General features: G+C 36.4%; 4 protein-coding genes across 4 annotated transcripts; all 4 read left to right on the top strand.

Moving 5' to 3' along the window:
* The first annotated feature begins 1,872 nt into the window (after window positions 1–1,872).
* LOC125191313 (beta-amyrin 28-monooxygenase-like) lies at window positions 1,873–3,626 on the top strand. The gene is made up of 4 exons (XM_048088837.1): window positions 1,873–2,299; window positions 2,405–2,845; window positions 2,931–3,100; window positions 3,193–3,626. The coding sequence occupies exons 1-4, from the start codon at window positions 2,041–2,043 to the stop codon at window positions 3,490–3,492; spliced, it is 1,170 nt and encodes a 389-aa protein (XP_047944794.1). The 5' UTR covers window positions 1,873–2,040; the 3' UTR covers window positions 3,493–3,626.
* Window positions 3,627–7,743: 4,117 nt separating this feature from the next.
* On the top strand, window positions 7,744–8,620 carry LOC125191257 (protein DMP7-like). The gene has a single exon (XM_048088772.1). It carries the CDS (start codon window positions 7,875–7,877, stop codon window positions 8,466–8,468), a length of 594 nt encoding a protein of 197 aa, XP_047944729.1. The 5' UTR covers window positions 7,744–7,874; the 3' UTR covers window positions 8,469–8,620.
* A 5,847-nt stretch (window positions 8,621–14,467) lies between these two features.
* On the top strand, window positions 14,468–14,938 carry LOC125188223. The gene has a single exon (XM_048084985.1). It carries the CDS (start codon window positions 14,468–14,470, stop codon window positions 14,936–14,938), a length of 471 nt encoding a protein of 156 aa, XP_047940942.1.
* Window positions 14,939–18,116: 3,178 nt separating this feature from the next.
* Window positions 18,117–18,953, top strand: LOC125190772 (protein DMP7-like). The gene has a single exon (XM_048088169.1). The coding sequence runs from the start codon at window positions 18,217–18,219 to the stop codon at window positions 18,820–18,822; it is 606 nt and encodes a 201-aa protein (XP_047944126.1). The 5' UTR covers window positions 18,117–18,216; the 3' UTR covers window positions 18,823–18,953.
* Window positions 18,954–23,761: the final 4,808 nt, after the last annotated feature.

Genomic DNA, 23,761 nt, shown 5'->3' with positions numbered 1-23,761 from the left:
TCTTTCATATCGATATTTTCGATACGAAACACGATACAACGTTTTTTATACGATATATCGTATCGACCCACCCCTAGCGACAGTAGCAATGTCCCGGTACTAAATTTGCGTTTCACTCATACTGAATGTTTATCAAACTTTTCATAATAGGTATAACAAATTGCTCGATATTAGTTTTTCTTGATGCGATTGATTATACATAATCTGCTTTTGTTCCTTTTTGTCATACTTCTTAGTCCTTGCGTTTTGTTATAAATGATTGATTTCTACCGTAGACTAGATTTTAGAGTTATTATTCATTACTAATATTTTGCAATTTTTTGTTATGATAAATATCGACATCCGGCTCCAAATTTGAGTTTGGATTTGTACATACCTTTTTATTTCTTCATGAAAGAGAAAATATCACAAACGAATTTTTTTCGTTGTTGACCTTCCCACGGACCATTCTCTGCTAGTACTTTTGGTAACCAAGATCCACTACAATTCTTCTGATAATTTATTGCCAGCGGTATTTGTCCGTTGATAATTACATGTGGACCATTTTTCGTTGCTAATTCGTTAGTAATTTATTACCAGCGACATCTTTTATGTTGTTATTTAGTAGCAGACCATTCGTAGCTGCTAATCTGTTGGTAATATATTACCAACGACATTTATTCGTTGCTATTTACCAGTGAAATTTGTTCGTTGTAATTTCGTTGGTAATTTATTACCAGCGACATTTTTCCGTTGTTGATTAATCGCAAACCTTTTGTCGTTGCTAATCTGTTGGTAATTTATTGCCAACGACATTTCTCTGTTGCTACTTACCAGTAAACATTAGTCCGCTACAATTTTGTTGGTAATTTATTGCCAACGAAATTTGTCTGTTGCTACTTACTAGTGAATATCATTCCGCTACAATATTGTTGGTAATTTTTTACCAACGACATTTGTTTGTTGCTATTTATCGGTGACCATCAATCCGTTGCTATATACGTTGCTAATTATGACACGTGATCGAGGCATCAAAATCCACCATAAATTTGCTGCAAATTCCGCTTGTAAAATTACTAGTGGACATTCCGCCGCCAATCCGCTACTAATAGCAACATACTAAATCTGCTACTAATTTTCGCTGGTAAACCAACTGTTTTTTGTAGTGTAACAAATGGCATAATCATATTAGTCAATAAATAAAGGGAGAGATCATATGGTCTTATTTTATGCAACATAAGAATAATCTTTAAGAGAATTTTCATTATAGCCATTGGATATATATAAGTGTGATTTGACTGATTTAATAATTCTTTATAATATATCTCATATCAATCATGGGTTAATATACCATAATATATGCTATTGAAATTTTTTAATATAGTGAATAATTTTCTATGAAACTGGGCGGGAAAATGCATTCTTTGAAATTTTGCTTTTATATATTTATAGATTAGAAATCAGCATTGATCACGGCTGCACCATTACAAACTGGCATCACTAATGTGACTAAAACGACAAAATCAATTAAAAAGCATTACTTCCTTCGTTCCTGAAAGTTTGTCCCATTTTTCTATTTCTATCAGACTCACAAAATTTGTCTCATTTCATTTTAAACCATTTGTTGTAATGGACCTCATATTTCACTAACTCATTCCTATTCGCATTTTATTATAAAACTAATATATAAAAGTAGGACCCATATTCCACTAACTTTTTCAACTCAATTTTCATTATATTTCTTAAAACTCGTATCGAGTCAAAGTGAACGATATTTGGGGGATGGAGGGAGTAGTTGTTAATGCTGTAACCAAGTCAATCACAAACACAAACACTGACACTAACAAAAATGGATGCAATTATGTTTTTCACCATTGCAACTCTTCTAATCTCCACAATTTTTGCGATGATTAGAAGGTCAAGAATCCCCCTGGCAGCCTCGGCTGGCCGCTCGTCGGCGAGTCGCTCGAGTTCTTCCGCGCCTCGGTCAATGGCGAGCCGGAGGAGTTTGTGCGGAGGAGGGTGAAGAAATACGACTCTCAAGTTTTCAAGAGTAGCCTAATGGGCGAGAATACGGTGTTCATGTGCGGAGCTGCCGGAAACAAGTTCTTGTTTAGCAACGAGAGCAAGGCGGTGACCGTGTGGTGGCCGGGCTCCGTGAGGAAGCTGCTTGGGCCGTGCTTGGCCACGAGCACGGGAGACGAGGCGATGCTCATGAGGAAGATGATCGCGTTGTTCTTGACCCCCGATGCCTTCTCGAAGCTCTACATCAAGAGTATGGACATGGTCTGTCAGCAACATATCAAAACTCACTGGGAAGGTCTTATTTAGTTTCTCTTATTTTATTCTCTTTTTATTTTTATTTTTATTTTTTTTTATTATTGTTATCTCGTGGAGTGTATTTTATTCTTTTTGCACTGAGCAGGTAAAGATGAGGTCAAAGTGTTCCCGACGATCAAGCGGTACACGTTTGGGCTTGCGTGTCGGCTTTTCATGGGGCTCGAGGACGAGGAGCATATCGAGAAGCTAGCGTCTATGTTTAATATTTTACTTGCAGGGGTAATCTCGTTTCCGTTAAATTTTCCTGGGACGAGATTTTGGAGAGGAAAGTTAGCTGCGCATGCGATCAAGGATGAATTGCTCAAGATAGTGAGAGCGAGGAGGTCTAGTTCCGAGCAGAAACTAGACCTTCTTAACCACCTGATTACCACTCCGGATGAGAGGGGCAAGTATATGACCAATTCCGTGATTGTCAACAATATTCTCTTGTTGCTTTTCGCGGGACACGACACCACTAGTGTCACCATCACCATGATTATCAAGTGTCTCGCCGAACGCCCTGATATTTATGAAAAGGTTTTCAAAGGTATATATCCTTACCAACCCATCTTTCTTACTTTATTAATTTTATAATAAATAATGATTGTTGATATTGATGACGATGATCACAGAGCACGAGGGCATAGGCGAGTTCGTTCAATGGGAGGACCTACAGAAGATGAAGTACACTTGGAGCGTTGCGTGTGAATCGTTGAGGCTTACTCCGCCCATCAATGGTAGTTTTAGAGAAGCCTTGACTGACATAAGCTACGGGGGCTACCACATCCCCAAGGGCTGGAAGGTATAGTAATAAACACTCGGTATACATTACTAGTTATAGTTACATCTAATATGATATAATATGATATGTAATATGATTGATATTTATGTTAGTTGTTTTGGAGCGCCTCCAACACACACATGGACTCAGGCTTGTTCCCGAGCTCGGCCGACTTTGATCCATCGAGATTTGAGGAGTCATCGGGACCGGCTCCCTTCACGTTTGTGCCATTTGGCGGGGGGCCGAGGATGTGCACCGGGAAAGAGTTTGCTAGGCTGGAATTTCTTCTACTAATGCACAATTTGGTGAAGAGATATAGGTGGAAGCTTGTGTATCCTGATGAGAAAATTTCATGTGATCCAATGCCCACACCTCTCCAAGGTCTTCCTGTTCGTCTTCAACCGCACAACTAGTTGAAGTATTTTCTGTTGGAAATCATGATGGGGTTTTATTTTGCAATTGGGTTTAGTAATAACTGTTGTGTTAGAACTTTTAATTTTAATTTTAATTTTAATTTTATGTAATGTCTTGAAATTTGTCTATCATTCATAAGTTTACTGATGTATGTCTCCAGAAAATCAAAATTGTTGTTATAAAAAAAATTGGCTAACCATATTTTATAAGTTATGATAAAACTATTGAAATGGTAACAAACAAGTGACTAGTACAGTTTAAGTATAAAATTGGTATAATTATCCTAGTTGTTGGTTTGATGTCAATCAGTTTACACTGACAACTAATAATAATATAATAGTCCAAGTTGCCTACCTACTACCAGTATTTTACACGTTATATGTATGTTTAATTCATTCTATATATCAAAATAAAAATGATACGAACAATTAGCACATTCACAACTGGCATAACATGGCATTTGTGACAAACTGACACCCCACCACATGTTAATATCTTAATATATGAATATATGTTTTATCTAAGAAAGCTGTTACCCTCAGGCCTCAACTAAGTGAAATGTACGCATGAGATCTTCTATCTTAGAATATTTTTTATTCAATTGGCGTGGACAAATCGACACAGAGAATAGTAGAGTTCGCTAGCGATTTCCCTAGCCAAATAACAAAAAAAATGAAATGAAATGAAATAATGCATTCTTAAACTATATGTCAACCATTTACACTAAACTCAATTTTATTTTTAAGTATATACTATCACACTTAAAAATACTTTTACTTCAACCATTTATACCGAACTCAAAATTTACACCGTTTTTTTTTAGTATATACCATGTCTCACAAAAATTTGCAGTAGCTATAATACACATTCGGTGTTGTTCTGTAGAAAAACGTAAAAATGAATTTAAATTTACAGTTTAATTGAATACTCCCTTCGTCCCTAAAACTTTGTCACTTTTCACTTTTACCATTTTTAGTAGTGGATCATATATTCCACTAACCCATTCACACTCACATTTTATTATAAAACTAATATATAAAAGTAGGATCCACATGTCACCAACTTTTTCAACCCACTTTCTATTACATTTCTTAAAATCTGTGTGCCGGGTCAAATGGTGACGAATTAATGTAACACCCCCTGCCCGATCGCTGACCGCCCGGGTAAGAGACGTCACAATTCTGATACCGTAAAACCCGATAAATTTAAAATCCATTTTAACGAGCATATCATAAAAATATTCATAGCAAAACACATTAAGTCTAATTCTGGAAGTAGCAAAATCATATGTTTTTAGATAATTTACAATGTAGCTAAATCTAATATACAAAAGTTAGATACATATATTCTCTAGTCTGAAAAAATTAGATTTATAACCAAAAAATGATAAGTGATCACACATAGCGCACGCAGTGTTGAGGCAGACAAAACAACTAAAGGAATCCAGAACTTAGCCACCTGCACTATATTCACCATTAATTCCAAATTCAAATAAAAACAATATGTCGTAGTAATAATTTTCAACATGTACTTTAATTTACCATCAACAACCATATTGTCCGATCTCAATAGTAAGTACTTGGTCAATCTACTAACCATGACCCATATGAGGGTGCCAATAACCCACATGGGGTGACGATAACCCATATAGAGTGTCGATAACTTGTATAAGGGTGCCAATAACCTATATAAGGTGCCAACTGCCAATAACCCGTGTCCGGGTGCCAATAACCCGTATAGGGTGAATAATCTTCACATACAGTCATGTATACCAAATAGCATAACGTCGACTATTGAAGTGATGGGATTGTTACCTCAAAATAAACGAGCTTCCATGCTCGCCGATTCCTACTCTTAGTTCTTTTCTAATTTTGCTAAGAACTTAGAAACCAAACCACCTAGCATAAATCCTATACATGTTTTCGGACATCATCATTTTTGTCCATAATTTCAATTTAATTTTATAATTCTTACTAGTTCTATAACTAATTTCTTCATTTTTATCAATAGAGCTCTAATAAACATGATAGTTAATTTTCTTACCTTGTCTTTTGCTATAATCGAACAAAGGGATAAATCCTTGAGCTTGAAACTTACCTCTAATGGTGACTAAAGAGAAAGGAAGAAGAAATAAGGGCTCGTGTGGGTTGGGGATAAATCGCAGCTACTCAAAAGCTGGAAGAAGACTTCGAGAAGATATCACTATTGTTTTCTCTTCCAATTTGTATCCAAAAACAAGAATATATGGGAGATTATATCCATTCTCTATATCCGTTACTTACTACTACTATTAAACTATTAGTTTATTTTAATTTTAATGCCTATTTATTTAACATGTGGCACCAATAAAATTTGATATTCTTATTTATATAATTATTCCATCCTTTCAACATTTGTGGAGACAAAATTATTGACAACTCCATAAAATATTTGTTTAACATAATTATTTACACCATAAAAAGTACTTCCTTTTATTATTCTATAATAGTTTTAAAATCACTTTCTTTTAAATCCTTAATACTCCTATCTCATGGTAATTAACTCTCTACTTATTCTTACATGTACTAATACTAATTTTAGCATTTCATAACTATAAAATATAAGTACTAAAAAAATGAATCATGTATAAATGAATAATTTCAAAGTTTTTATCGATGAACTCCAATTTGATAATTTTTTCATTTTTTTTTTTGTTCTTTCTTAAAATAAATTTGGCTAGTCCTATTTTCGGGATGTTACATATTAGGGACGAAGGGAATAAGTTTTTTATACCAAAAATAAAATTCGGGTTGGTCTTAGTCCCTTGCAGATCTTCATACATGTAAAACATAAAAACCAACTCCAATATTTACAATACGTTAGAATTCGAAGCCCAATTTGAATATTTTAATGGGCCAAAGCCCAAACACAAAAGGAAATTAATAGACTGGATGAAATTAATTATACTAAAAAAAGGGAAAATGATAATGAAGGATTTTGGAATTAGAGGAAAACCCTTAACCCTACCATACTAAACCCTTAACCCTACCATACTAAACCCTTCCCCAAGCTCTCTCTCTATCTCTCTCTCTCTCTCTCTCTCTCTAAAACCATATGATATGATATTCTCTGTATACATTACTAGTTATAGTTGCATATGATATGTTATTATTATGATATAATTATTTATGTCCGTTATTTTGGAGCGCCTCCAACACACATGGACTCAAGCTTGTATCCGAGCTCGGCCGACTTTGATCCATCGAGATTTGAGGAGTCGTTGGGGCCGGGCCCCTTTACGTATGTTAATTTACTGCTGTGTGTCTCGTGAATCAAAATTGTTGTTGTTATGAAAAAAATAGGCTAAACCATGTTTTATGTATTATGATCAAATTATTGAAATAATAACAAACCAAGTGACTAATGCAGTTATTGTTACGATTTCTTATCAAAAGCACATACAAGTTTCCTATAAAATTGGTGTAATTGGCCTAGGTGTTGGCATTGGTGTCAATCAGTTTACATTAACAACTAATAATAAAAAAACTTTTAAATAACAATAATTGATTGAATCAATCTTTTTTTTGATACTCACTCCTAATTAACTTGATTTGCCTGCTTATAACTAAGTATGGACCTATAAAAAGTAATAAGCTATTTGGGCCTCAAACTGTATTAATTCTCATAGAAAAGCCCAAACAGTGACTGAAAACCCTGTCACCAATGGGGCTTCTTGCTGTGATAGAATGGAATGTGATTCCTATTTTCATTCTATTCATTTGCTTGGATAATGGAATTGTTGAGTGAATGGATGAAAATGCAAAGAAAATCCAAGAAAATTGACATTTTATTCCTATCTTCAATCCATTCCAACCTCCATTCCATTTCACTCTCATTTCATTCCATCATACCAGAGTGATGGTTGATTTAGAGGTATTGTGTTAATGATTGTTTTAATATTATAATTAAATCTCCGTTATTCACTTATTCTTTCCACAATTATTTTTAAATAAATATTATAACCATAAATTATGCAGTTAATTCCTTTTATCCTCATAGAGATATAATATATGAAAATTTTGAAAAATAGATGTAATTAACACTACTAATTAATTGCACCTATATGAACCAGTGCTATAAACAACAAAATTAAAATCGACACTAAAAATTTAGCACTATAAATAAATTAATAAAACTCCATAAAATTTATTGACGGTTGAAAACGCATTAAACTCCCTAATGAAACGGTCCTTTAATTAGATTAACTCCCTCCAAACCTATATATACATTTAAACCCCATTTATCAAACAAAACTCATTTTAATTAATTCCTCTCACACCATTAACCTTAACCGGAATTAATTAATCAAAATCAAATCCCCAAAATCAATAAAAAAAAATTAATGGAAAATTCAGAAGCTCCGCTCCTCGAAGCGGCGGCGAAGCCGGCGAAGACGCCGCGGCAGAAGGTGGTGCGGAAGGCGTTCAAGGGAACGGCGCACCTCTCCAACCTCCTTCCCACCGGATCCGTCCTCACCTTCCAATTCCTCTCCCCGATCGTGACGAACGAGGGAAAATGCCGGTCGATCGCGAGCCAGGGCGCCACCGCCGCCGTGCTGGCGTTCTGCGCCGCCACGTGCTTCGCGATGAGCTTCACGGACAGCTTCAGGGACGAGCGGGGGAAGGTGCGGTACGGCGTCGCGACGCTCCGCGGCCTGTGGGTGGTGGACGGCGCCGGCGGGCTGGCGGCGGAGGAGGCGGCGAAGTACCGCGTGAGATTCGTGGATTTCGTGCACGCGTTCCTGTCGATCGCGATCTTCGCGGTGGTGGCGATGCTCGATAAGAATGTGACCGGGTGCTTCTGCCCCTCGCCGTCGGAGGAGGCGATGGAGATGCTGGCGACGCTGCCGGTGACGGTGGGGGCGGTGTGCGCGATCTTCTTCGTGGTGTTTCCGACGAAGAGGCACGGGGTAGGGTTTCCTCTGTCGCGGCAGTGATTGGATTGGATTGGATTTTGGGGATTTGGGGATTTGATTTTTGGAGATTAATTAATTAATTGATTAATTCAATCTTAAAGGTTAATCGTTGCGATTAATTTGTGTTTTGGAAAATGATTACGTATTAATTATATTAATCGTGAGTTTTGGAATGAATCCGTGCATGATCATTGGCCGCATATGTTAATTAACTTCTTAAACATAGAAAATTTGATAAAAGTAGGGATGTCAATCGGGCTAGTCCGTTTGGGTTTGGGCCAGCCCACTCGGGTCGCCGAGCTATTTGGGTGCGGGCCATTCGGGTTATGGATTTTTCGGGATGTAAATTTTCAACCCTAACCTGTCGGGTTTTGGGCCAACCCATCGGGCTATTCGGGCCTAAAAGCTTTCGAAAATAATCTCTTGTATCAAAAAAAATTTCAATAAAATGATTTTAAATTTTAGATACTTTTTTCTTTTTAGTTTAGAATCATATAAAATCTTCAAATTTTCATAGTTTTCTTCAATAATACTTGAAAAGAAGCCTTTCCTCTCGATCAACTACAATATAAATTAAAGTTTGTGTTCGTGTCATTATTATGACATTATTCGTAACTAATTCTTTATGAAAATTAAAAATCATATGTTACATGAATCATTATTAAAATGATAAATATATTAAGATTTTGATGGGTTAGTTCTTAATTTTGTCTTAATTGGCTTTGGTGGTGGTAAGACACTAGTGGCAGATGATGGGACGGTGCAATAATGAGTTGAGATGGAACTTGAAAGCTGATATTGTGGGATCGAGTGGAAAAGTGTAGAATGAAGATTGAATAAGACTAATGATTGTTTAGAATGAAGATTGAGGATTCAAAAATAAAAAAAATTCCTAAAACTTGATATTTTATAATTAAAACTCACAACCCATCGACCCGACCCGCAACCCGTTCGGGCCAACCCGTCTAACCCGCCAACCCATTCGGGCCAACCCGTTTAGCCTGTTTTCTATTCGGGTAATAAAATTACAGCCCTAACCCGTTCGTATTATCGGGTTGTTCGGGTCGGCCCACGGGTTTCGGGTTGAATTGACATCCCTAGATAAAAGTAAGTAAGGTTTTCATCTAACTAGGGTTGGCAAATGTGTTGTGTCGACATCGTGTCGACACAAACACGACACGATAACAACAAACACAAACACGACCCGTTAAGAAAACTCCAAACACGAACACGACTCATTACCCTCAGACACAAACACGACACAAACTCATTAACGACACGAACCACTTCGGGTCAACACGACACGATACAACACATACATATATATATATATGACATGACACAATAACGACACTATAATAATAATATTATAAGTGTATTAATATTATTTCTAATATTAAATTTTAAATTTTAAAATTTAAAATAAATAAATAAAATAAAATTATTATAATATATTAATATTTCTTTGCGTATAACACGACACGAACCCGACACAAACCCAATAAGCTTTGACACATACCCATTAATTTCGTGCGTGTTCGTGTCGAGTTATCGTGTTGTGCCACAAATTGACAGTCCTAATCAGAGACGGACCCAGGTGGGGTCGAGTGGGGTCGACCGACCCCACCGCTGGACCACCGGGCACTGCCGGAGAATGTCAAAATCGACCCTCCTCCCATCACAAATCCACTCCCGACCCCATCCATCCAATCCTTCGGCCGAAATAAGAAGAGAGGGGGACAATACTGAGAAGAATAGAGGAGAGAGATTGGCGAGGTGAGACAGTAGACTGAAATATTCTATGGTGGTGAGTTAAGGAAGACGGAGGTAGTTAGGTTAAATGGCCAAAAGTTTTTGGCCTATTTTTTATTATAGGGCTTCAATTAGTTTTGGTACTGGATTAGTTAAACATAGTAATTTTCAAAATTATTATTTTATTAGTTTATTTAGTATTTCATTTCATTTTACTTTTTTTTTCGAATTAATAAAAAAAATGTTAGGTACTAAAAAATTAGTCACTTTTTATATTCAAATAAATCAACTATCCCAAAAAAAATCTCGGACAAAAATTGTGGCTATTGTAACGTTTTTTTAAATAATTATTTAAATATTAAATTTTCATTGTATTCGACCCCACGGGTACTATTTTCTGGGTCCGTCATTGGTCCTAATAGTAACGGAATCAAACAAAGATTAGAAGTATGGAGGAAATAGGGAATTCAAGTTGCTTAACAAAACAAATAAAGCAACCGAATTAGCAAACTAGTTAACTACTGTTTAAAACTAAATTTATCCTTTCTAGCTTTCTCCTTCCCTTATGCCACCTACTCATCAAACGGTATGACGTTCTGTAGTAGGAATTCCTCGAAAATAGTAGATGCCTTAAGGCACCAAATAGCTATCTCTTGGCTTTCGTGGTAGCGCTCAGTCTTCTTCTTGACCGCAGCATCTACCCACAACCAAAATCCGGTGATAAAATACGGAATAAGAGGTATGACGGCTATGAAGGATGACGTGAGTGGTATGTAGTGTGCTACAACAACGGATATAAGGAGGCTGATGATGGCGTATACGAAAAACTTGAATATCCAACCCATGACAGTGACACAAAACGCTTTCCTCTTGATGTCATTGACGACGGCTTCAGCGTTCGCCCTTGCGTCGCGGAACCTCAGCCATACTAGCGTGAGGTCATCTGGGACCAGGTCTGGGTTGCTCAAATCAGCTTGCAGATCCGCGAGTATGTTTATCACGAGCACGGCGAGATGGAAACAGGGCATAGTGCAATGCCCTGTCACCCGACGAACTGCAAGCATCTCCTGCGCCTTGGGGGCTAGCTCAGCCACATAGTCCTATTGCCTCCTCAAATCCGGGAACACAGGCGGTGCCGGTGCAGGTCGTCCAACTTTTAAGTGAAACTCAAGTATGTCGCGGGAATGATAGCAAGTAGAGATGGTGTTGACCAACTCTCATACGAGCTGTGTGGGCTGAAAAGCCATCTGTACCAAGTGAAAATTAAGTGAAAGTAAGAATAAGAGACGCATAAAAAGCCTGTATTTATGAAAATTAATTTTCTACGCATACAGATTATGAGCTTCCAATACAGAGATACATAAAAATCAACAAAAATCTGTACCACTCTCATAACTCATAATTTCATCAGATAGAACATATATCACGCGATGAAGTACAAAAGTCTAAATCCAACTAATCAATAACATTTGAAGTGACACGCGTAAAAATTAAAAAATCTGAGACTATGAGATTGTGCTGAGAGGTTGCCTAAAAAGAGCACATAAAAATTATAAGATTTCTAGCGTTTTCTTAACTCAGATTGAATAAACTTAATCACATAGAACATATATCACGCGATGAAGTACAAAAGTCTAAATCCAACTAATCAATAACATTTGAAGAGACACGCGTAAAAATTGAAAAATCTGAGACTATGCGATTGTGCTAAGAGGTTGCCTAAAAAGAGCACATAAAAATTATAAAATTTCTAGCGTTTTCTTAACTCAGATTGAATAAACTTAATCACATCAGTGCAAATGAACTATCGAACCTCCACCAAAAACTAGCATTTTGGAATCAGAAGTTAACTTCGAAGAAAATTAATAATTCCTACACATCTAGATTAAGAGCGATACATATTGAAGAGATGTATAAAAATTGAAAAATCTGGATCGATAATCCGATGTTCTATCATTTAAAAATTGAGTGTTATTTTCGTGTGAGCGACTGTACGTAACTATATATAACAGAAACGGGAAAAAGTTTATTCTTTAATTTTGATTATTTGAAAAACCATTTTATAGCATTTTCACGATAATATATTTCTCCCTCCTATAATAATTGTCACTCTTATTGTGGGCACGGGCAGTGGCGGATCCAGGATCCGGTAACGGAGGGAGCGGAATATTTTTTTCGTTGTTTTCGGGACGACGTCGGAGGCAAACAGAAGGGGCGGACGTGGTAATTTTACGTCCCGATAAGGGGAAAAATAGTCGCACGGGTTTTAAGAAATATAAAGAAAAGTTGGTTGAAAAAATTAGTGGAATGTGGGACCCACTCTTTTATATTGATTTTATAACAAAATGTGAGTGAGTAAGTTAGTGGAATGTGGGAGCTACTTACCATTTATGGTAAAAATGAGTGTGACAATTATTATGGGACATACTAAAATGGAATAGAGTGATAATTATTGTGGGACAGATCCCTTCTTCCCCTCATTAGGAGTCTCGATTTGTGATATAGGGAAGTAAGAAACACTTTCTTTTTCAAATTTCTCAACTGGTTAAAAAGATATAACTCACTTCTATTTATAGGCATTCATTGGTTATTATAGAATTCTCTACTTCATTATTTAATATTCTATATCTAGATTTTTTCTTATAAAAATCTAGATATTTTACTAAATAACCATATGTAGATAATTTTATGAAAATATGTAGATACTCTACTACATAATTCTAGATAATCATAATACAATATCTACATACTTGTATCATATCCAAATAATTCTACCACAGAATCAATTTTATTTATTTTTATTCTAATAGCCTCCCTCCCGATGTCTTCCAAGACGGCTTGAGCTCTCATTCTTGCCAAGTGGAGCCTCCTGAAGATTGGCATAAGCTGAACGGGGTTGGCCAAATCTGCCTGTAGATCGGAGAGTATGTTTATGGTGATCACAGCGAGACGCAAACAGAGTATAGTGCAATGACCCGTCTCCCTACGAAGAGCAATCATGTCCCTGCCGTTGTTAGCTCAGTCATATACTCCAATCTCCTTCTCAATTCCGGGAATAGAGGCTGATACGAGCATAATATTTCTCATTTATCCTTTATTTAGTCTATTATTGATTTACCATATTTTTTCATATATACTCTCGTTAAGTTAGGTATTAGCATTATGAATAGGAGACATTGTCAATTTAGTATTATACCAGTAGCTACGATTTTCGAATTGTAATTAGTTTTGACAAGTCGAACTGGAAACGGCTCAGTGCTACTAGTCCGATGCAAATATCTTGAACCGTTATTTGACGGTTAACTTTCTATCTTGGTTTGATATTTGGAAAAATTATTAAAAAATGATAAAAATTCGTTAGTTTTTAATTGAAGCTATAACTGTTGGTTTCGATGTAAAATGCATTTGCAAAATTTCTTTATGATTTAAATTGTGGTTACCAACCGTTGGAGTTGGAACCGGCAATTTTTGAACCGGAATCATCGCTATGAGAGCGGCAATTTCATTGGGCTAAGACACTTTTCAGATTCATTTGTTTAGACGTTGAGCTATAATTAATCAGCAAATTGGGCTTATATTAATTTAATTTATAGACTAGATTAGGTTTAAGTATGTTATATTTTCCAAATGTTGTGCCTATAAATACTCCTTCAATATTCTTCCCTAGAATTTCACCTTGTTTCGCATTTGTATTCTTAGAGCACTCCCAATGGCGACGGCGAAAATCCGGCGATTTTTCGCCGGATATCGCCGACTTATCGCCGGCCATTGGGAGGAGTTCGGCGATTTTTCGGCGAAAATCCTACCGATTTTACGCCAAGCGGCGTTTTAACGCCGGGCTATCGCCGGATCATCGCCGGCCACTGTGGGAAGCTGTTCGGCGATTTTTCGGCGATGATCAATTTTATTTTATTTTTTTTTTTTCCTCAACGGTCATATTCTAATTTCCACCCCTATAAATATTTCATCCTCTTCCTCCATTCATCACCCACAAACTTCATTCACACAAATTTTCAATCTTTTTTCTCTCCATCTTTATTAAATGAGTTCTGATTCATCGTCTCGTGCTCAGTCCGACGAGGAAATATCACATTCTTCTTCCGAAGAAGAGGTACCTCCCGCTCCCACCGGATGGGATGTAGCGGGTTTCGCCAACAACCCAATCAACAACTATATCTCCCGCTGCATACAAAGCGAGATCGCTCGAATGCAGCAGCCACCGGTTAGGCCCCTCCATCGAATTCACGGCCAATGGCAATGTGCATAACATGGGGTACTACCTGGCTGACGGCATCTATCCGCAATGGCCCGTGTTTCTGAAGACGATCAGATGTCCACTCGGAGATAGAAGAAGGTATTTTGCCCGAGCGCAAGAGTTTGCGCGCAAGGATGTGGAGAGGGCATTTGGGGTGCTCCAATCGCGATTTGCACTGGTAAAGGGCCCGACGCGCTTTTTCTACCAGGGGGATATTGCCGATATCATGTATGCGTGCATCATCATGCATAACATGATCATCGATGATGAACACGAAGGCGTCCTCGACGTCATCAACGACCCAAGTGTTGCATCATCGAGTCACGGTGTCTCAACCGAGTCCGCCCGCCAGGGTGTACTGCACAACGAACATGAACGGTTCCAGGCGTTCATGGACATACACCAGAAGGAGGCCCATCAAGCACTACAACACGATATCATCGAAAAATTGCGGGCAAATAGAAACCGCGCCCACCGCCCTTGAATTTTTTTTTCTTTGAATTTTTTTTTTGATTTTTTTTTTCCATTCGTGTACTTTTTTTTTTTTTTTAATTTTCTTCGTTGTAATGTGTACCCGTGTTTAATACAACGAACTTTATTACTATTATTTGTTTTATCTTATAAATTAAATAAGCTAGCTTTATTATATATAAAAATAAAACAATTAAATTAGTGATGATGTAAAAATGAAATGTTGAGTTAGGGAGAAATAAGGGAGAAATAAGGGAGAAACCATTGCAGAGGTTGGCTAAAAGTTGGCTAAAAACTGGGGATAAATTTTGGTGCTGATGTGGCGCTGATGTGGCAGGAGTTAGGGAGAAATAAGGGAGTTTATCCCCAAACCATTGGGAGTGCTCTTACATTCCATTCTTTATTCTATTTGATATTTGAGAGTTTGGATCTTGCTTTTGTCCTCAATATCTATGTTTATCTTTCCGGTGTCTAGGTTTTTCGTATTATGGATGATGACATTGAGATTAAGAAAATAATCATGTCAATATTTGGTCTCGTCATACTTGTTCTAGTAACCATCACAATATTCTACATGATGATAGTGCCGTCTCAAATCCACATACAATGATTGCACATTCGAGAAGATTTCAATAACGCCTCAAATCCTAATAGTTCTAAGAAGCCGATAAGATTCCGTTGATGATTCGCATCACAACTTTTTAATTTTCTTGTTTTAGAGTCATGTTGGAGTATAATTTTTCTAAAACACGTGCGTAAAGAAATGGGTCATCTTAACTGGAAGTAGGGATATATAATACACATTTAATTCCACGTAGTATTTAATGCCACATAACAATTTGATTGCCGAACGCATGCAATTCGCTAAAATTCTAAGTGGAAGTTTATGATATTACTAATATTAATTTAGTATAAATGAGTGTAACTTGAATTACATAAAGTGGTAGTAGAATTTTATAAATCTCGTTTTTGTAGTACTACATTAGTTTTATGATGAAATTTGAATGAAATAAATTCCGCCAATGAAATTTGAATGAATAAAACAAATCATGATATTTTTGGATACGTGGAATCAAGATCATCACTGAATGATTGATTCTCATGAATTCTTACCATGTAAATAACGTGAATTGGAGAATATATAACTCATGATCTTGATATCAAATTGAAATGTGTCTCTTTCACCTATGGTTATTTAATTTTACAATTGAATAGGAGTAGTTTAAAAACCATATACCTCCAAATAAAAATACCAACGGAAATGTGAAGCTTATACGTCCGTACAAACAAACTAATGGCAACCACAAGAATAAAGAAGAAACAAAAATAAGAATAATACAGGAACGAAAATAAATTATATATGAGCATACATTTATTAATTCATAAATAAAATTTTGTTATATTTATGCTAATATGATAACAAAAAGTGTATTTGTAATAGCTGTTTGCATTATAGTTGTCTGAACTAATGTACTTAAATTTTATATACATATATAATTAGAGTTTTTAGGTATTTTACATTTAAAACCGATTCAAAAATACTAATTAATTTTCAAAATAAATTTATGTTTTTACATAATTACCCTCCTGCAGTAGATTAATAAAATATTTAATGGGATGTACTTAAAAAAATAACTAATTTTAAAGTTACAACGTACATCCAATCTCATGCTGTCACGTGACACAAAACATGCAATATTGTAAACACCGAAATGCAATATATATTTATATAGTATAAATTTGAAAGTACGTCCAATAAAACTCGTGAGTTTTCAATTATTCAATAAATAAAACACAACACTTATTTCGGTAAGCAACGCAAACTTCCGAACAATAATATTCGATTCTTGAGTCTTGATTGATTTTCACCGTATAATCATAATTATTAATTACTTTGACTAAATTAATATACCATCAATCGATTAGTAACAACTTGCCGTAATCTAAATGCTTGATACAAAATCGCAAAGCAAATTACTCTTAAATGAAATGACATTATATACTATCTCCATCTACATATATACTACTCCTTCTAATTATTGATTTTAGATAGTCGACCAAATCTAATCGCCTTCTATTGCTTTTACAAGTGTTTGGCTTATTAAGGTATATCTCATTCTTCAGTAATAACACAAGTCAATTTATTTTTCTCTTTATCATTTTATAATTTTACCTCCAAATAGTGCTTCAAAACCGCCGGCCGAGTACAGTGGTTTTTCGAGCGCTATTGCAAGGGGAGAAGAGGGGGGCATTGGCCGCTTGCGGCGGGATTTCCGGCCATACACGGACTTCAAGTTTTTTTGGTTTTTAAAACTATACATCTTATCTATAAATACCCCTATTTTTAATATTATGTTTTTAAATCTATTTTATTTGCTAACTCAAAAACTTGAAAAAAGAGAATGATAAAATAAGTTGTTAATTTTAGAGCTTATTGTAGGTGCTTTGTCTGAAATTTAAAATATTGATATTACAAGGAAAAAATTGGATGTGACAAATTTTGGGACCGTTTTTTAACCGTGGATGCCCTTAGTAATTTTGTACTCCAATGCTCTAAGTCCACTAGACCACTACTAATATCGAAAGTACTACTCCACCAATAGTGGTGACATATTTTAACCGTGGAGTACTATTTATTTTCATAGGATCCCAATTGTAGTGACAAGAGTATAATGTCCACGATTAAGACATTAGTGTCTTTTCTAAGCAAAATGCTATCATGTCCACAATAACAATAATAATAATAATAATAATAATAATAATAATAATAATAATAATAATAATAATAATAATAATAATTAATTTTGTTTTTTCTATAAGAGCTAAAAAATATTAACAACGTAGACATTCTATGAGTCAAATTTTGTAATAATATTGTGCAATAAATACAATCATGATACATCTGACCTTGAAAATAATAGATATAGGAAAAATGCACCAAAATATATCCTAAGAACTGACTTCTCAAACCGAATAGATTTGCAAAAAAGGAAAATGAGAAAAATAAACAAAACAAAAAGAAACGAGAAAAATATTTTTTCAATAAAATCTAACTTGTGTGGTAGAAATGGTAGAGGCTTTTCATCAATGGTTTAGATTTTATTGTATATGTGGCTTCTAAATTGGACGTCATATCTTTCTTAAGTTGTCAATTTTATCGTAGATATATATCCACCATGTTTTACAATAGTTTTTGAATTTGTGGAGTATTACATAAATTTCTTAGTTCTCCATATAAACTCTAGTAAAAATATAGTCTGCACCAACAATTATTTATTCATCGTTAAAAAAATGGAAAATTCAAAAGCTCCGCTGCTCAAAGAACCGGGGAAGCCGGAGGGGAAGCCGGAGAAGACGCCGCGGCAGAAGGTGGTGCGGAAGACATTCAAGGGGACGGCGCGCCTCTCCAACCACCTCCCCACCGGATCCGTCCTCACATTCCAATTCCTCTCTCCGATCGTGACGAACGAGGGGAAATGCCGGTCGAAGGCGAGCCAGGGCGCCACCGCGGCTGTGCTGGCGTTCTGCGCCGTCACGTGCTTCGTGCTGAACTTCACGGACAGCTTCAGGGACGAGAGGGGGAAGGTGCGGTACGGCGTGGCGACGTTCCGCGGCCTGTGGGTGGTGGACGGCTCCGGCGGGCTGGCGGCGGAGGAGGCGGCGAAGTACCGCGTGACATTCGTGGATTTCGTGCACGCGTTCCTGTCGATCGTGATCTTCGCGGTGGTGGCGATGTCCGATCAGAATGTGGCCGGGTGCTTCTTCCCGTCACCGTCGGTGGGGGAGATGGTGATGATGACGATGCTGCCGATGATGGTGGGGGCGGTGTGCTCGATCTTCTTCGTAGTGTATCCGACGACAAGGCATGGGGTAGGGTTTCCTCTGTCGAAGGAGTGAGTGGGTTTGAATTTGGGGATTAATTGATTATTTGATTAATTCAATCTTAGAGCCGAGGTTAATCATTGTTATTAAATTTGTGTTTTGGAATATGACTTACTATTGATTTTTATTAATCGTGAGTTTTGGAATGAATCCGTGCATGAATATAACTTCTTAAACATAGAACGGCGGCGTTTTGATGTCGTTTTGTTGTCATAGGAACGTAGTGTAAGAGAGATTATTTTCACCAATTTTAATTTAGAGAGAACAAAGTGATATGATAGTCATGCATTTGTTGAATCGCACCTATCGAATAAATCTGGTATTAGACCTGTGCTTAATTGAGAGAGAAGGAAGTGATATGATCGACATGCATTTGTTAAATCACACTTGTCGAATCAATCTGGTATTAGACCGATGCTTATAGTTTTTGAACCGCAATCAGTCTAGACGGTCTAAACCGGAATCAGCTTTATCAATTTACTAGTTCAATTCAAATATCTTCAGCCATAAAGCAACAGTTAACTCTAGCTCGGTTTGATATTATAAAAAATCATTGAAGTACTTATTATGGTTTTCATACTAACACATAGGGATGTCAATCGGGCTAACCTGTTAGGGTTCGGGCCAACCCACTCGGGTTGCCGGGCTATTTGGGTGCGGCTATTCGGGTTATGAATTTTCCGGATCATAAATTTTCAACCCTAACCCTAACCCGCTGTGTTCTGGGCTAACCCATCGGGCTATTCGAGCCTAAAAGCTTTCGAAAATAATCTCTTATAATCAAATTTTCCTCACTAAAATGAATTTAAATTTTAGATATTTTTTCTTCTTAGTGATAGAATCATATAAAATATTTAAATTTTTTCCTCAATAATAGTTGAAGAGAAGTCTTCCCTCTCGATCAACTACAATCTAAACGAAGATAAATCAAAATTAAATCAATTAATTTCAATTAAAGTTTGTGCTCGTGTCATTATTTTGGCATTGTTCATAATTAATTCTTTATGAAAATTAAAAATCATATCTTACATGAATAATTATTAAAATGATAAATATATTGAAATTTTGATGGGTTGATTCTTAATTTTGTATTGATTTATGTTGGTGGTAGTAAGACAGTAGTGACTGATCACGAGATGATAGAATAATGAGTTGATATGGAACTTGAAAGTTGATAATATGAAAGTTGATAATATGACATTGAGTGGAAAAGTGTAAAATGTAGATTGAAAAAGACTAATGATTGTGACACATGAAATTCAAAAATACAAGAGTCCGTAAAACTCAATATATTTTAATTAAAAGTCGCAACCCGTCGGGCCAACCCGTTTAGCCCGTTTTGTATTCGGGTTATAAAATTACAGCCCTAACCCGCTCATTTCACCGGGGTATTCGGGCTGACCCATGGGTTTCAGGTTGAATTGACATCCCTTAACGCAATTAGACATTTAGAATTTTAGAGGAAATAGGGAATTCAGCTTGCTTAATAATACAACAGCGGATATAAGGAGGCTGATGATGGCATATACGAAAAACTCGAATATCCAACCCATGACAGTGACACAAAATGCTTTCCTCTTGATGTCATTGACGACGGCTTCAGCGGTCGCCCTTGCGTCGCGGAACCTCAGCCAGATTGGCGCGAGATCAGATGGGACGATGTCTGGGTTGTCCAAATCCGCGATATATTGATCATGAGCACGACGAGATGGAAACAAGACATAGTGCAACGCCCCATTACCCTACGAAAAACAAGCATTTCTTGTGCTTTGGGGGCTAGCTCAGCCACATAGTCCTATCGCCTCCTCAAATCCGGGAAGACAGGCGGTGTTGGTGCAGGTCGTCCAAATTTTAAGTGAAACTCAAGTATGTCGCGGGAATGATAGCAAGTAGAGGTGGTGTTGACCAACTCTCATACAAGCTGATATGTGGGCTGAAAAGCCATCTGTACTCATGAAAATTAATTGTGTACGAATATACGTGAAAGTATGAATAGAGTATGTGAACTTTATTTACCTATAGTAGGACATATATAAACTTATTCACCGGCTACGAGTGCAAGTTTGGCCATGTCCAACCTCCACGGAACCCTAATCTAGCCATTATACCTCTATATAAAAAGATATTAGAAAGAAGATTAGTGACTTAATTCACCTACAATTTTCGTTGCCTACTTTCACCGGTAGTGGAAATTTTCGGTTCTTCACAAAATTGAAGACCTATGTTCTTTTCTAGTTTAGTCCTTTCGATTTTGATAAGTTTTGCCCACTCAAATGTCATTATATGAGTTCGGGATCTGAAAATTAATGACACTCAAATGTCATTATCTAAGTTTTAAACTTCTAACAAAATAAACTAAACAAACAAACTAATTTGTTAGAAGTTTCTCTATTGTTTGTGACTAATGACCTTTTAATTAGTTTGTTAAGAATTTGAATTAATCTCATAATTCCTTTCCAAATTGGTTTGTCTGTTTAGTTTATGAAATTATGACTATGATAGGATAATAATCTCAAGAATATATATAGTTTGCTTCGTTTATTTTGACTTATGAATAAAAAAGATATATTTATAGAAAAATGTAACCTATCCCAAAATTCTGTATACTACTAGTACTTTTATTGAAACAGAGTTGGGTTATTATTTTAGGACTTATATGCCCCTACTATATGGAGTACTGTTTTTCAATACTATAATAAAATGACAATGATTTTTTATTTCCATCTATAATTTTAGAAATTGGTATAACAACTTAATATCCTACATATTCTTTAAACTATAATTATGAATTAAAATAAAATTCTAAAAGTGTTTCATATCAAAACTCTTCATATTTATAACATATAGAGATAGAAAGAAATATCTATACTAAATAAATCAATGACATTTTAATAACTGTGGGTGGTGGACGGCTCCGACAGAGGAGGCGGCGAAGTACCGCGTGAGATTTGTGGATTTCGTGCACGCTTTCCTGTCGATCGTGATCTTCGCTGTGGTGGCGATGTCCGATAACAATGTGGTCGGGTGCTTCTTCCCCTCACCGTCGGTGGGGGCGATGGTGATGATGACGATGCTGCCGGTGATGGTGGGGGCGGTGTGCTCGATCTTCTTTGTGGTGTTTCCGACGATAAGGCATGGGGTAGGGTTACTAAGAGAAGAAGGACAAAGAAGATCTATAAAGAAAGAAGAGTATAGGCAAGGCATAAAAATTTTCAGATTTTCAAAATATGTTTCAACAATTAAAAATAGCAGTTATAAGGATGGTGAATATAGAGTAAACGACGAACTTGAATATCCAAGCAATGCCTGAGACACACCACGCTTTCCTCTGGATGTCTTTGAGGACGGCTTCAGCGGTCGCCCTTGCGTCGCGGAACCTCAACCATACTAGCGTGAGGTCATCTGGGACCAGGTCTGGGTTGCTCAAATCAGCTTGTAGATCCGCGAGTATGTTTATCACGAGCACAGCAAGATGGAAACAGGGCATAGTGCAATGCCCTGTCACCCAACGAACTGCAAGCATCTCCTGCGCCTTGGTAGCTATCTCACCCACATAGTCCAACCGCCTCCTCAAATCCGGGAAGTCGGGCATTGTCGGTGCAGGTCGTCCAAACTTCAAGTGAAACTCAAATACATCTCGGGGATGATAACGAGTAGTGTTGACCAAGTCTCGTACAAGCTGATTTGGGTGCCGAAAAGCCATCTGTAGTGAAAATTAAGTGAAAGTATGAATTATGAAAATTAATTTTCTACGCATACAGATTATGAGCTTCCAATACAGAGATACATAAAAATCAACAAAAATCTATACCACTCTCATAACTCATAATTTCATCAGATAGAACATATATCACGCGATGAAGTACAAAAGTCTAATTCCAACTAAACAATAACATTTGAAGAGACCCGTAAAAATTAAAAAATCTGAGACTATGAGATTGTGCTGAGAGGTTGCCTAAACAGAGCACATAAAAATTATAAAATTTCTAGCGTTTTCTTAACTCAGATTGAATAAACTTAATCACATTAGTGCAAATGAACTATCGAACCTCCACCAAAAACTAGCATTTTGGAATCAGAAGTTAACTTCGAAGAAAATTAATAATTCCTACACATCTAGATTAAGAGCGATACATATTGAAGAGATGTATAAAAATTGAAAAATCTGGATCGATAATCCGATGTTCTATCATTTAAAAATTGAGTGTTATTTTCGTGTGAGCGACTGTACGTAACTATATATAACAGAAACGGGAAAAAGTTTATTCTTTAATTTTGATTATTTGAAAAACCATTTTATAGCATTTTCACGATAATATATTTCTCCCTCCTATAATAATTGTCACTCTTATTGTGGGCACGGGAAGTGGCGGATCCAGAATCCGGTAACGGAGGGAGCGGAATATTTTTTTCGTTTTTTCGGGACGACGTCGGAGGCAAACAGAAGGGGCGGACGTGGTAATTTTACGTCCCGATAAGGGGAAAAATAGTCGCACGGGTTTTAAGAAATATAAAGAAAAGTTGGTTGGAAAAATTAGTGGAATGTGGGACCCACTCTTTTATATTGATTTTATAACAAAATGTGAGTGAGTAAGTTAGTGGAATGTGGGAGCTACTTACCATTTATGGTAAAAATGAAGTGTGAAAATTATTGTGGGACAGACCAAAATGGAATAGAGTGACAATTATTATGGGACGGATCCCTTCTTCCCCTCATTAGGAGTCTCGATTTGTGATATAGGGAAGTAAGAAACACTTTATTTTTCAAATTTCTCAACTGGTTAAAAAGATACTATAACTCACTTCTATTTATAGGCATTCCTTGGTTATTGTAGAATTCTCTACTTCGTTATTTAATATTCTATATCTAGATTTTTTCTTATAAAAATCTAGATATTTTACTAAATAATATCGACATATGTAGATAATTTTATGAAAATATGTGGATACTCTA

The sequence above is a fragment of the Salvia hispanica genome, chromosome 5 (genome assembly GCF_023119035.1).
Source record: "Salvia hispanica cultivar TCC Black 2014 chromosome 5, UniMelb_Shisp_WGS_1.0, whole genome shotgun sequence".
Taxonomy (NCBI): domain Eukaryota; kingdom Viridiplantae; phylum Streptophyta; class Magnoliopsida; order Lamiales; family Lamiaceae; genus Salvia; species Salvia hispanica.
This window is presented reverse-complemented; position numbering and strand designations above follow the sequence as displayed.

What these genes read in the sequence shown, in the direction of transcription:
- LOC125191313 (XM_048088837.1), top strand. Translation starts at nt 2,041, where the DNA reads ATGGGCGAGAATACGGTGTTCATGTGCGGAGCTGCCGGAAACAAGTTC. An exon ending in TATCAAAACTCACTGGGAAG is followed by an intron (nt 2,300 to 2,404) that starts GTCTTATTTAGT and finishes TGCACTGAGCAG; the next exon opens with GTAAAGATGAGGTCAAAGTG. An exon ending in ACATCCCCAAGGGCTGGAAG is followed by an intron (nt 3,101 to 3,192) that starts GTATAGTAATAA and finishes TATTTATGTTAG; the next exon opens with TTGTTTTGGAGCGCCTCCAA.
- LOC125191257 (XM_048088772.1), top strand. Translation starts at nt 7,875, where the DNA reads ATGGAAAATTCAGAAGCTCCGCTCCTCGAAGCGGCGGCGAAGCCGGCG.
- LOC125188223 (XM_048084985.1), top strand. Translation starts at nt 14,468, where the DNA reads ATGGGGTACTACCTGGCTGACGGCATCTATCCGCAATGGCCCGTGTTT.
- LOC125190772 (XM_048088169.1), top strand. Translation starts at nt 18,217, where the DNA reads ATGGAAAATTCAAAAGCTCCGCTGCTCAAAGAACCGGGGAAGCCGGAG.